General features: G+C 34.4%; 1 protein-coding gene across 1 annotated transcript in view; it reads left to right on the top strand.

The window, feature by feature from the left end:
• The window catches only part of qin (tudor domain-containing protein qin), a 73674-nt gene that overhangs the window by 46152 nt on the left and 12160 nt on the right, over window positions 1–15362 (top strand). The window contains exons 27-32 of the mRNA XM_089254575.1: window positions 975–1125; window positions 1660–1875; window positions 7198–7346; window positions 7785–8023; window positions 13326–13498; window positions 13601–13720. Coding sequence (XP_089110701.1) covers window positions 975–1125; window positions 1660–1875; window positions 7198–7346; window positions 7785–8023; window positions 13326–13498; window positions 13601–13720 — 1048 coding nt within the window. The remainder of the gene's footprint in view (window positions 1–974; window positions 1126–1659; window positions 1876–7197; window positions 7347–7784; window positions 8024–13325; window positions 13499–13600; window positions 13721–15362) is intronic.

Raw genomic sequence — 15362 nt, 5'->3', positions numbered from 1 at the left:
TCATCAAAAAGTTGCTCACTGTCAGTGAAATCACTGAAATATTTTTCTTTTAGAGGGAAGAACTATTGTTGCAACCCTTTGTCAAAGCTCAGTAACTTGAAATTTATTCCTTGATAAAAATGGTGAATATGACCAGAGCCATCTCTATTCTTCTGAAGAATATAGGTGCCCCTGATATATGACGGATGAAATTGGTTTTGGCCAGCTAAAATTACAACCCTGTTTTCCAAAGCAAGAAGAGAAGGCTTTGTTTTTGGAGGCTGTCTCTGTGAACCCTATACAACTGAAATTTCTATCAGTTTATGATGTTATGTCGATATGAATTGTCACAAACTTCTGAAAATATAATATGTAAATGTAATATTGAAATCATGTAAACCCCCCCCCCCCCCTACAGTCTGGATCTTGCACCATGCAATTTCTGGCTGTTTCTGACATTGAAGAAGCTCTGTGAGAAAACTAAGTTATTTCAGCTGTGCAGGGTTCACTGAAAAGAAGCTTTCTCTAATTGCTGAGAAAAGTGGATTGAATGATGGGTCTCTTGTATATAATCTGAGGGAAGATTATTTTGAGAAAATGGAAACTATTTTTTTGTGCTGTTCCTCTATCTTGATTTTTTATGATTTTACTATCAGTTCTTATGGAATGCACCTTGTTTGTATAATGTGAATATTATATAATTAAAAATTCAAGTGTATTTTGTCAGAAACATGAGAAAAACAGGAAATATAAATCTTAATAATCTTATATATAGATTTTATAAAATGTCAGGACAATCATAATAGGGGAAAATTTGGGAGTATGCTGAGGAAACTGATCATATATGGTCACTTTATTCAGTCCCTCAAAAAATTTCCTATTTTCCCCTCTTATTTGACAGTGAATGCAGACCCTTGTTCATGCAAACTCAATTGTATAACCTTGTTTTTATTGGGAAAATCTTCAAAAATTATAATTTTTCTTTCTGTGTGTAGATTGATGAAAGACATGCAAAAGGCATACCAAGATTTGGAAGGTGATATTGGAGAAATATCAGTCGGTAAGACATTTGCAGCTAAGAAGAAATCAGATGGAACATGGTATCGAGTCGTCATTTTGAGTATAGAATCAACCGAAATCGTAAAGGTGATATATTTTTCCTATCAAATATGTTACGGTAAAAACCACCTTTACATGCACAGGATGAAAAGTTGTCCATAAAAAAGGGGTGGCTGTATCAGAAGTGGTTCCTGTTTATATAATGTATGGTATTAACAGTAACTGAAGTGGTTCTTTATTTGAATATGAACAAAATTCAGACAAAATGAGATGCATTTAGTTGTGAAAATACATAATTACGACATAGATACACAACTAAAATTACAAAAGAAATATAATCAAAGTTTATATACTTAATTTACATCTTTGCAAAACTGATTGATCGATGTTTGGTAGGATTTGCTGGAGTGAATTTTTTGGAGTATATAATGGGTTCAAAATACATTATTTAAATAGGCTTTTTGCTGGGAAATTTTTAATTTGTGAAGACCACTAAGAAGAGTTTTACTGAATTTTGTTTACTGTTTCTCTAGCATTACCTGAAGAAAAATTTGAAATAATTTAAAAATAAATTATGTGTGATTTCCTTATGCATACCTAACCAAATTGTTTTGTCTTTAGGCACGTTTTGTTGATTATGGATATGTAGAGTCTGTGAACGTAGAAGACCTCCGGGTTCTTTCTGAACAGTTCAAAGAGAAAGACAATGCTTTTGCTATTGGCTGCCAGCTTGTAGGTGTCCTTCCTGCTGGTGATATCAAAAGGTGGTCTCAAATGGCGATTAATACGTTCAAGGAATTGGTTGAGCCTCATGATACACTGTTACTTGTTGGAGAGGTATTTTTTTTAAATGTGCTTTTCTAGCTTAATGGTTGGGAAATGGAATATACACAATATATGGGGCCGTTCAAGTATTACGTAAGCCATTTTTGACCCCCCCCCCTTGTCAGCAAAATTTCGTCATCACTGCTCCCTACCTCCTAACGCATATTGGTGGGATCAGAAACGTATGCGGGAGGGGTGCATAGGAAGCTTGTGAGCCTCCCTCCCCCCCAGACGAAAAAAAAGAAAAGAAAAAATTTTAATGTGAAAAAAATTAAAATTTCGAAAGAAAATACCTTTGTATATTATTATAATCGATTTCTGTTAATTTCAATGCTATTTGAAAAAGGTAAGAACTCAAAATTTCTCTTTAAAAAATTCATTGCAACCACCCTTTAAGCCATAGCGGTAAACCCTTGACCCGTGGACCAAATGTGGCCCTGAAGTTAATCCGATGTGGCTTGCCCCCCCCCCCCCCAAACCTAATTTTGTAAAAATGAACTAAGCAGCACATTTACAAATCGCTTAAATGACCAGTGGCAAAATTTCAGAGCATTTAAGTGGCCCGTGGCACATTTTCAGATCACTGAGGTAGGACTCAAAGGTCACTTTCACATTCAAAGATCACTTAAGTAACCCGTGACACAGTTACAGAACGTTAGACGATCTGTGGCACATTTAGAGATCCCTTGAGTGACATGTAGCACAGTTTTAGAGCACTTGAGCGGCCCCCAGTGCTGTTCTACATGTCTCTCAAGTTACCTGCGGAACATTCCCAGATTACTTAAGTGATCCGTAGCATAATTAAGAATCACTTGAGTGATGTGTGGCACAGTTCCAGAGCACTTAAGTGGCCCAGAAACATTTCCAGAGCACTTGAAGGATCCATGAAACATTTAGAGATCATTAAAGTGGCTCTGTAGGGCAGGGTTTTCCAACGTGAAAGCTTGCGCTGAAACCTTGATGGTACAAAGCTATTCCGCAGAACCCTTAACAAATTTTGAATATTTCTTCAATATACAGGGTGTTCTAAAAGTCCTCATTCGCTCTGCAAAACAAGAATCTTCACTTGTAGTAGATAAAAGTGTCAAAAAAGATATTTGTGAGTTACACATAGTGTGACCATATGATCCATATTTTACGAGGCAGAATTATTTTTCATAATATTCAGTTATTTCATCGTTTTAATAAAAATGTTAATTTTGTCAACCTTTCTAAAGAAATTCACTTTGAAATTTTTAAATCGTGAATTCGTTATTTTAACATGAGCTATAGATCAATGCAAATGTCTGGTTTTTTTTTTTTTGGTTTTTTGTTCATATGGTCATCCTAATTATGCACATAGCTTTAGGATAACGAAAAACATGCTCATTTAATCTTCTTTTCTCCTCCACATTCAGTTTTCTCATTTTCAATAAACGAATTAGACCGTTACTTAAAAAGTTCACAGCTGATCCCGAACAGCTTTTTTGTTTCTCACAGAGAGGGGTTTGAACGACAAACATTTGGTGTGCACACTGTTCAATAGCAATGTGCTGTTTGATCATCATGGCGATCACCATAAAAAGCACTGTAAAGGACAAAAGAGGGTATTGAACACGACATCTCTGAGCATCTCGAGTATCTTATTGACCTAGGCTACCATATTTCATTGCTATGTAATTAGTATTTCACAAATACCCACGGTTTTTTAATTGTGACAACTAGTGCAAAAAATCACTGATTTCTCGTTTTCACGAAATGCAAGAAACTGTCAAAAAAACAAGAAACTAGTAAAAAAATAGATGAAATCAAGACCGAATGGGGAAGGGGCAACCGCCCCGGGCGTCAAACTTTTGGGGGGGGGGCTGCAAATATCAGTGAAGAACAAAAATACTGTAAGGTTCAGGAGAAAAAGTGCGAAGAAGGCCCGGGAGGAAACGGGAGTCGCGAGAGAAAGAAAGGGGAACGAGCGGAGACATTCGAAAAAGAGAAGTAGTGTGAAATTTTGTACCAAAGGGACAGGACGGTTCCATTGGAGTTGTTGGATAATAAATTAAATAAAGTGTTGTTTTCTTCTTTTGGGAGTCTAGAATCCAGTTATTTTGTCCTGGAATCGTAGTGGAGGTACAGCCGAGGACCTACGATCGATAAGAAGTTGGGGAAAGTTTACTAATACCATTATAAAATCATCAGAATTTAAGTTGAGAGGGTGACAAAATGATGTTTGCCCATAAAAATCGTAGTCACTACCCTGGATGAAATTCTCGTTAACGACAAATAATATTGATAACAAAATACAGAACAAGCGGAAAAAATTACTACTCACATTGTACTTGGTCATGGGTTGAGTGTGAATTTTGGCATACACCATTCTCATCCGAAATGCAGAACGAGTGGTCAAAGTAAGTGAAAGGGTGAATATAACCCCCCCCCCCCCTGCTCCAGGATGTCAAATTCCAAATTCCAACTTGAGCAAAAACACAAAAGTCAAAGGACTGTCAGTTTTTAGCAATTGACCATTTTGTTTTCCTGGAGCATGCTAAATGTTTGCTTGTCATGGGATGTTACATGACCAACACTGATTAGAGATTGAGAGCGATTATGTGTTATTACTAGGGGTGGGAATATTGACATTGACATTTTCGGTTAACTCACCCACATACAATGATAGTCACTCGTGGAAAATTCCCCTTACGCTTTTCTTTCACCATTAAATAAAAGAATAATTGGGAGAAAAAAACGCAGGTCAATGTCAATGCCTTTATATACAAATTCGACCTTCCTTTGAGAATGATAATTTCTATACATTGAATCGATGTAATTATTTGGGGATTACAAAAATGTATCACTATAATAGTTTTTCATTGCATATTGTCACCTCAAAAGCTCTAAACTTTGATGATCGACTAATAGACTTGACAGAGGTACGGTATCAGAGGCCGCAACCAGATGCTTGGTCAGCCAGGGCAAACACGCATTAAGAAGGGCCACCCCTTTAATGTTGGGGAGAAGTTAAAGAGTGAAATTTTTGCCCCTGTGGTCCGGTGCCCGGATCACCAAAACTCCCAAGTTACTCTCTGGTTACAGCCCTGCTCAGAATAGTTAAAAAAAAAAACCACCCTTTTAAAGCACTGAGTAGGCAATCAGCAATGTCGACAGCTTACCGCGATGACCTTGACAAAGGTTGGCGATACCCCAGAGAAACACTGATATCCAGTATTTCGGTTCTTCTCTTTTAGACAACTTTTAGAGAGTTGGACTCGATGCCCAACCATTATCTGCTTTGCTTAGATATGGAAAATAAAAAAAAAAAAAAAAAAAAAAACCCTTTTTCATAAAGTGAAAAGTTACACGTTTTTTTTTCTTCAAATCTTCAGAAGACCAATATAAGAATACTCAGGATTTTTAAGGAACGGTGATGAAATGCAAATTAGTTATTTAAGTAATTTATAATATCGTTTTCAAAAATTAAATATTGTGGCTAATTTTTCTCAAGAATTATTATTATATAACAAACAAAATGAAACCATTGAATTTTTGTGATATTTTCTGTGAAGTCTATGGGAATTGGGGGGGGGGGGGTCATTTTCAAAGAAGTTTCAGTTGTACGATTTTCACCGTTATACGACGTTTTGACGTGGCCTCTTGAACATTGTGTAAACGAGGTTCCATTTGTGGTAACGAATTTGTAGCATGGAAGAATCTGGTGGGGGCACAGAATGCAAAGGAACAAAAAACTTCAGAATCTTTGAAGGAAGACCCTCATAAAAATCCTCATGTAGGTCTTGAGAGTTTTGGGAATACCAATTCCCAGGAAGTCATCTTGACTGCTGTTGTCTGAAGGACTTGTGTGCAAGAATAAGAAGAAAGAAAGAAAAAAGCCAACAAGAATATTGTTTGTCTGGTGATTACCCAATATTTTCTCTGAATTATTTTAGAGTACCCGTTCTCAACAGAAATAAAAATAAAAAATTTCTTCAGGTGAAACAGTAACAAGAAAATTTATCAAGCTACCAGGGTTCCGTGATTTTGGGGTTTCATCCCTTTTGATTCCACGGAGCCCCAAAAAAGCTCTCATGGAACCCAAGGGTTCCGCGGAACACCGGTTGGAAAACCCTGCTGTAAGGGACTTATCAATAGGTAGAATGTTAGCTCAGGTGCCCAATAACTATTGAAAGGTTTTTTTCTGTTTTTGGCGCTCCGAATAAGATGCCATTAAGAATATTTCATATCTTCATAAACGGTGGTTCATTACGTAAACATAATCCAAACCCCCCCCCCATCCCCCCACATCGATGCTGACATAATACATCAATGACCCCTATATATATGTTACTGCCAAATCCCGAAATTGTGCCGATTCGCAAATGGACCGGCTACTCCGTGAATTGACCAATTTTGTTAAATATTGATGTGGTAATTAAGTTGGTCAGTTCGCGAAGTGGCTGGTGATCCCTGGCCAAAGTCTGATCACAAAAGACATGATTTGGAATCAATATCAAGTTGACATTTTTTTTGTGATAATTATGCCCACGTTAGTTATGGCAACCCATTAATATGCAGTTGCGATGCAGTAATAATTTTTTCTCCAAAATTTGGCAACTATATCTTTATGTAATTATTTTTATAGTTTTTCTCTCAAATTTCACTCCTTTCTCTTGTCACGTGGAGCTAATCCAATACAGCTGCTATATATAAACTTGTATCCCATGTTGACAATTAAGAAATGGATTTGGCTCCTACTGGGCTCTTACATCAGCACATCGAGCTTTATCCAGGGATCTCCGGCCACTTTGCAAAATGGTCGTTCAAAGTCCTAGTATGTATGTATATATATTCTTTGATTTTTTTCATTCTAAAGTTTTAAAATTTTCAATTTCCAACTCACATAATTAATTTATTTTCAGTTTTCCATACATAAACAATGAAACTTTAACAATATATATATATATATATATATATACATACATACATACATACATACATACATACATACATACATACTAGGAACAAAAATCAAGAGATATGAAGATATGGAATGAAGAAATAGCATAAATAGCTTTTCAAATGACAAAAGCACTAGTGCTGCTCACTTGTTCATTCAAAAATAGGGGTTCCCCCTGATGAAGACCCACTGCATAGATTCTATTTCACTCATAAAATTCCATCTTGTATTCATTTTTTCTTCAAATACAAAGTAATTGACTTTATGCAGTTCTACTGTTTAAGCGCATGTAAAAAATGCATTTATTTTTGAAGGAAATTTAAATGGTGATGGATGTAACAGACTTTGCATATTATTTTTATAATAGCTCTGTTTAAAATATGCATTATTTGGTCTTTTGCTTCATCAAGTTTGACTCGTACAAGGAAGGAAAGCCTCTACCATGCGATTTGATGTATGAAGAAATTGTACATGGAGGTGCTCTGGAACCATCATCTCTTATTTATACTAGTCTTGTGAGCAAGCTTCTTGACCAAGGCGTAGCTCTCCCTGTTAGAAGGTGAGTTCAATGTTGCCATTCTTTAATAGCGTCCATTCAATGGTGGCTAAAACTTTAATAATTTGATCTTCAATCATTGATTCAAGAACTTTCAGAGTCTTGACAATCTGGATGCATAACTAGAAATTAATATATATCATTTGTAATGTCACTCTACTTACAGTGTCAGTTTTTATATGTCCCTTCCAGTATAATTAGCAAATTAGGCTTACTCATTATTTTCTTGATTGTGAAGCTATATTTCCAATTCATAATGCTTTCGAGGTAAGGTCAGAGTTATAATGAGGTCTGACTGTATGTTATGTATATTTTGTTATCAACTGATTAAAATAATTTTTAGATGAATTTGTTTTTTCTGACAGTTTTGTCATATTTAGTTTTATATACTAAAGTTATCTGCATTTGGAAATTAAAATCATATGTGTTATTATTTTACAGAAAAAAATCATTGCCTGACAAAAAGTCTGCTGAAATAGCTGACTCCACTCATATTCAGCCGGAGAAAAATATTGATAAATGTCAGTCACCCGCTATAAAAGTACCTGATCTTAGCAATGTTCGTAGAAGGCCTTCCTTCACCTGGCTTCCTTCAAGATTGCCCACAAAGTTGAAATTTGATGCTGTTCCAACTCACGTAGGAGAAGATGGTACAATATTTTTGCAGGTGAAGCCAAATGGTAAGTTACATGTAGTTTTATTCAATTTTTGTTAAGAGATGGGAGGAATATATTTGGTTACTATTTGGTATTTGACCTGTTCAGCTCTTTTGCCAAATATTCGGTTTAGCTGAATGTTGCTTAGGTATTTAGCTGATAATCTGTGTGAATCTAAGTACAGGGTGATTATAAAAAAACTATCCCGTCATATGGGCCCCTAACTATCATACCATTCACAGAAACTGAATTAAATTTTGGCATAAGGTATTTTGATGTATGCGCTCAAGAATGATATGGAAAACAACAGTGCCACTCTAACAGTTAAGGTTACAGTGAGAAAATTTCAAAAATATCAAATGGCAACACCAAGTTTTTTGTATTGGAATGTGATCTCCATTGTGAAAAACCCTAAATAGCGTTCGAATGGCAACTGTAGCATGAAAATCACCGGCGGTAGATAGGCTAAAAGTGAGGACAACCAATAAGGACAGAGAAGCAGCATAAAATAAAGCATTTTATTGTGTTTCACAAATTTTCCACATGACCTTGTGGGGGACTAATCAGGCTGGGATCTCAGCTGAAGAAACGGTGTGACGAATGAAACAAACATTAATGCTCTGGTGCACGGCAAAGTCCTTTTTACTTTTCCCTTGCCTAGCTCCGAGGATTTTCGTGGTACAGGTGCCATTCCAACGCTATTTAGTGTTTTTCAGTATGGAGATCGCATTCCAATACAAAAAACTTGGTGTTGCCATTTGATATTCTCGAAATTTTCTCACTGTAACCGTAACTGTTAGAGTGACACTGTTGTTTTCCATATCATTCTTGAGCGCATACATCAAAATACCTTATGCCAAAATTTCATTCAGTTTCTGTGAATGGTATGATAGTTAGGGGCCCCTATGTCGGGATAGTTTTTTTATAATCACCCCGTATATCAAACTGATTAAAATAAAATTATACTAATCAGAATTTTTCACATAAATTAAAAATTTACTGATTATATTGTATTGTGTGGTGTATATCCCCTCCATGAAAGAAATTACATCAGGGCAATTTTCTAGGATAATGGAAACATGAAACTGAAAATAAAATCCTACTGCAATCAGGTGAAAGTGAGCATGAATTATACAAGTCAAGTTCACTGCTGAAGGATGTATTTAGACAAAAGGTAACAGTGATACCTCGGCAGATGATCACCTTGGCTTACAGATTTTTTGGTTAACAAAGATTTTTTCAATATTGTTCTGCCTTGGCTTACAAATGCTGATTCAGCTAACAGACATTTTAGTTGATATGGATACTTTGTTAAAACTGCCTTGTCATGAACTAAATTTTTGTGCCTATCAAAATGAATCCAATCTGTAACTCTTACTAGAGCCAGGTCAAATTTTGCCACCTCTGAATCACTTCCCCCACAGAAAGATTTTGAATAATTTCGTGTAAAATGAATGAATTAAGAGAAAATGCATTTAAAAACCCCTTAGATTTTTGAATGGTGTCAGTGCATATGGATACGTCAATTCTTAATACCAAACTAGGCATTCTAGGAACTTATCTTTTCCATATGCGTGGTGTGAGAGAAATGAGCTGACTATTTCACATGGCAACACACACTTTTTTTCACTATGGCTCACGAACTTGACTGCATACAATACATAGTATAATACAAAAAAAAAAGTTTTTATCTTAATTTTGCTTTATTCAATTGTGATGGCTTCTATGTCAGCTTTTGGTCAGTTTTTAATTTTTTTTATAGCGCTTTTTGGTGTTTTATAGAAGTTACTTTCAATTTTACTGCAATTTGTAGAATGAATTAAACTATTTTCCATAGTATGGAAAATCACATTTTGGCTAATGAATGTGATTCTGGAATGAATTATCTTCGTTAGCTGAGGTGCCATTGTATTAAGCTACTTAAAAAGGTAGAAGGGGGCAAAGAGAGAAAAACAAGAAAATGAGTTGTAAATTTTATGAAGCATTATTTGTTGAGAGTAAATAATCGTTTTGTGTGTGTGACAATTTCTTAATTTGATGTAAAATTACTTGTTTTAAAATATGATATAGGTCTATTAGTTAACATTCAGTATTCGGCCCAATCATTACCCGTCCTATCCCTAATTTTTGTTTATTTCAAATAATGCAAGTTTGTCAAATTCATTATGGAACACAATTTCTTATAGTCAAGGAGGAATCAGTTTTGTTAATTTCATTTATTCTTATATACAGTGAAAGGCCATTACAACAAGTTTCTCATTATAACGAGTAGAGCCCAGATTATATTCATTAAAAAAAAGTAGCAAAATATGCTCTAACAAACCCAAAATATATGCTAAAAAATTCTAAAAATGTTAAAAGTTCTGAAGTATGTACCAAAAATGAAAAAAAAAAAAATTCATTAAAAAATCATTAAGCCAAAATAAAGCGCATATGTTTTTAAAATGCATATTTTCTATTCCTTAGTGCATATTACTGTATATACTCGTGTATAAGCTGACTCGTATATAAGCCAACCCCCCAATTCAGGACCACCAAAACTGCAATAAATTGAAAACCAGTGTATAAGCCAACCCCAAAAAATCAGTGCATTTTAGAGAGAAAAAAATCTTATATTTTCATGCAAAATGCGGAAATTTACAATAGAAAATAATTCAAACTTTTTCATTTGTTTCTTCTGTCTCCAAGCTCATTGGAATCCATCAGATCATCATGGAGATGCAGCATCTTTGTTTTTATCTTCATATGGACTGTCATTGCCATTGTCACTTTCAAAGAGGATATCATCTTCAGTTCTGTCCATTGCGTTGCTGATGCAACACTTTTTGAAGGATCAGATGATAATTTCAGCAGAAACAGAATTCTACGTTTCATGTACCCATTGGCACACTAGGCTAGTGTCAGGTTTCTTCAAGGCACCACTTTTTGTAGTTTCTTCATCATTGGAACTCATCCATTCGATCCACAAATTCCTCAAATAGTCTTTGAGAGGCTTGTTGAAGCTCACATCTAAAGGCTGTACAATAGATGTTAGCCCACCTGGTATCAAAGCCAATGACGTTTTCGATTTCTTTGCCTCGGCTTTGACATTATTGGTTTTGTGGGGTTTGAACATATCCCATACCAATAATGCTGGTTTCTTGAACACTGTTACAAAAATTACTACTGATTGCGGGAGCTAATATTTTCTCATCAAAAACTGACCCGAGTATAAATCAACCCCCGCACTTGAGGAACAAACTTTTCCACAAAAAACTCTACTTATACACGGGTATAAATACAGTAATTTACAAAAAAATATCTCCATATATGTGTATATGCAAATAATTTCTAAACATTTTTATTTTGGCGTTTTTAATTTTTAGTTTGTTGCAGCTGCTCAGTAACAAAATACCAAAAACAACAAGAAAAAAAAATTGATACTATTTCTAAAAAAATTTAACACTCTAGAAATAGCACGGTACAATAAAATATTAACACTCTAGAAATAGCACAGTACAATAGAATATTAACACTCTAGAAATAGCGGTTGATATTTGGAAAATATTTTACAAACACCTCTATTAATTTCCTAAATCATACCTCCATGAAAAAAAACCGATGGTATGAAAATATTATGAGCAATATTTATTTGAAAAATTATGTTAAGAAAAGTGATTGAGCTTAAATAAACCTTCAAAAATATGCTCTTACTCTGAAAATTCTTTTGTGTTATGCATTTATATGCATTAATGCTAAAAAGGGCCAAAACATATAATCCAGGCTCTAATAATAAGTGATTGTCAAATAACTAATGCTAAAGAGACAAATTCAGATATAGTGAGTTAAACGTTAAGCTTTTGCCAAATGTAAAAAAAAGGACCTTCATGAATGTAAGTTTTACTTTCCCTCCCAACCCTAGAAAAATTAAACTGAAAGCATGGATTGTTATCATTTACTATCACACATGCTCCTTGTAAACATTACTTAAAGTATTTTTAACAAAGTATGGACTCAAAAGTCACGGTCTATACCCTTTCTCTTCATATACTACTATGCAAATGTGACGATTCTATTTGGCTTTGGTTTCCCCAGTGACTAAGAGCAAGGCTGCAGGCGACAGGCAGGTCTGGTGCCTTGGGCGCTTTACCAGAATAGATGTCAAATTCACCCTTTATCTGTTATTTCTATATGCATGAGACGCCACAATTGCAGCTTGCCCTAGGTGACAAAGTATCTAGTTGCACCCCTGACTAAGAGATCACTGTCACTACCAGGGCTTATTTGACTGTACTTGTAGATTAACCCTTTCAAACTCAAGCATTCATTTTTTGGAATTTTCAATTTTTTTTTGCATTTTTGATACTAAAAAAATTGATGAAAAACATAGATGTCAGCAATTCTTTATTTTTTTTCAATTCTTTTCCCTCAAATTTTTAATTGTTTTATTTTTTATTTATTTTTTTTAATTTCTTTTTTTTTTTGTGAAAAAAAGTTTACTTCATTCAAAATTTTTCAGCTAAGATGATGTATGTTCATCTTTGCATACAATGTTTGTTCCAGAATTTTTTTGTTAAATATTATATATAACCTTCTGTAAGCCATCTAAAAAAACCCTTTAAAGTTCAACTGTAGGTGCTGCCCTCTGATGAAAGCCCCCAAAGTTCATATTCATCATATTTCTAACTCAAAACATACACAATCTTTTCCCTTTCAACTCCCTGAGGTCAAAAGAAAAAAAAAATTCTACAGTGAGATTAATCATTGAACAAAGCGTGCTAAAAAACTTTCCAATCAGCAGAAAAATGTTAATGAATAATTCATAAGCCACAGAATTGATCAGTGAGAATTTCATTTGCTCGGTCACTCCAGTAAATTGTTTTGAGAACAAAATTCTATGCAAAAACATCATGGAGATGAGAGACTGCTGTTAGATCAAAAATCAATTTCATTAGTGGAGTTCAGTTCATTTGCTTATATTGGAACAAAATGAGCTGAAAGATGATTATGATGCAGGTGTAATAGTATTTTTCTAAAATTTGTGTAACCTGACAGAGGAAAAAAAAATTAAATTTGCTTATTACGAGAAGTCTGTTATGATAATTTTCCCCCCATTATTGTGAGCCTTCATTACAACAGACTTTTATTGTATTTCCATTGCACTCGCTCCTTATATCAGTGGTCTTTTTTCAAAGATTTGTGTTATTTCAATCAGTGTTGCTTCTTCAGTCATTCTGTGATGTAAAATATTTAATTTTTCCTGTTCTGTTTACGTACAAGAGACATTTTCAAAACCCTTGTAAAATGGAGTAAAGCAGTTTTCATTTTTCTGTGTTTCAATTCACAGCTACAAAAATGGTTGAATTCATCAAAAAAGTGATGGAAACTCAGCTCAAAGACCTACCTGTTGAAAAATTAGATTGTGTTCCTCCGATTGGAGAAGCTGTTGTCGCAAAGTTCAAGCTGGATAAACTGTGGTACAGAGCTGAGATTGTGTCTGATAATCCTGATAAAATAATGGTACACAGCATTTCTGTATGTCTCTTAAAATTGGAAGTTACATTTTTAATGCAACTTTATTTTTTGTGCTATATATCTCATACTGAGTAACTTATTTTACAGGTGCAATTTGTTGATTATGGCAATTATGAACTTGTTAGCATTGATGACATTCGACTCGACATAACCAAGCAAAATATACCTCGGCAGTGCATAGAATGTGCCCTGTATGAACTTCGTCATGTAAGTAATTGGAGATAATTATGAAAGTGTTGCTTTTATTATTTGGGAGTTTTGACTAAAATTAGGGAGTTGGAGTATATATACTCTATATGAAACTTTTTGCTAATCGTGCTAACAGGAACCCTTAAAAGCAGATGCTGTAGATATAAAGACATTAAATTTACGGCTGAACCGATTAATCACTTGATCACTGTTAAAAAGTTTAGTTGAATTAATTAACTCAATCAAAATAAAATCAATTTGATTGCAATTTTTATTAAAAGTTTATAATTTAACTTGATTTATTTGATTAAGCCAATTAGAGACGTCTTAAATTATGTTCCTATGCATAACATTTCAGATAAGTGACCACATTTAAAAATATTTGAATCAATATTTTGATCAAATTTTCAACATTTCTTTGCTATTTTGTCACAAATCAATTCACTGAAAACTAGTGATATCAGTTTAAAATTGAATCAGAATCTTATAGAAATTTTGGAAGACAAGACCACCACTGTGTGAAAAGCATTTATCTTATTCAGGAAGCATTAGCTCCCTGCCCACTAGTCATCATCGCAGAGTTGGTTTTTTGTGGTTCTCAAATTTGAGGTGTAAATGGGGGCTGATCTCCCTGTCTTGCCACAGAGAGCAACAGGTCAACAATTATGCAATCATTACACTTCACTCATGGCTATAAAAACTGATGGCAATGGGGTGGCACTACACATAAGCATTACACAGAAACAAGCTTCACATCAGGTTCACAACACATGCACACACCTTCCAACATGTACCGATTCGTTAGAAGTAGGAATGTGAACTAAGTGCATGAGGGGTGTGTGTTTAGTAGTAGTGCTATTTGAGAATAGTTTTAAGGGAAAAAGTAACAATATGTGAAAATCAAAATCACTCACTAACCTAAAATAACTGATTAAAAAAAGGGATAATATCCATGTTAAGAAATTCTATGTTATGATAAATATGGAAGAGTAGATAAACTTTGCCCAAGAATATTAAGAAGTCAACACTACAACTGTTGGCAAGAGGGACTTGATTTAAATTTCAGGAAGGTAGTTTTTCACAAAGTCAAGTCCACAATTGATTTAGATTACTATGAAGGCACATATATTCGGGCCTTCAAAAATATATTAGTAAATTATAATAGATCTATAAAATAAATATATAGCACCATCATTTGCAATGCCATTTCTTAAATTTATTATGAGCTGGAATTCTAAAAAAATTTGAATAGATTAATTAGGTAGCTTCATTCTGCAAGGGTCTAGTCAGGACGCAGCATTACTATCACACACTGGCTCTCTGCTTCATTCTGACCACGACATTTGAAGTGAACAGATATACTTTTTTCCACTAAGCAACCAAGAGTTAAGATTTGTTATTCAACCCCAGTGGGGTACTCCCTCAGTGTGATTAGTGGATTAAATATTTTTCCTCTGAAGATGACACCCATTATGTGTCGACATGCATTAGGAGGAGTTGTATTTTTCATGTATTTGCCTTATTCGTTGGTTGACTTCTTAATGTGACATATGTTCAGCATATGTTTTATTATTATTATTTTGTTACTATTATTTCTATATTTGTTTACATCCATTCTGTGGGTAGGTGCATGAAATGAATAGAATATATTTTTATAGCA

This window comes from Pholcus phalangioides, unplaced genomic scaffold (assembly GCF_987345545.1).
Source record: "Pholcus phalangioides strain wild (caught in Gottingen) unplaced genomic scaffold, Ppha-v1.0 ptg000042l_1, whole genome shotgun sequence".
NCBI classification, from domain to species: domain Eukaryota; kingdom Metazoa; phylum Arthropoda; class Arachnida; order Araneae; family Pholcidae; genus Pholcus; species Pholcus phalangioides.
This window is presented reverse-complemented; position numbering and strand designations above follow the sequence as displayed.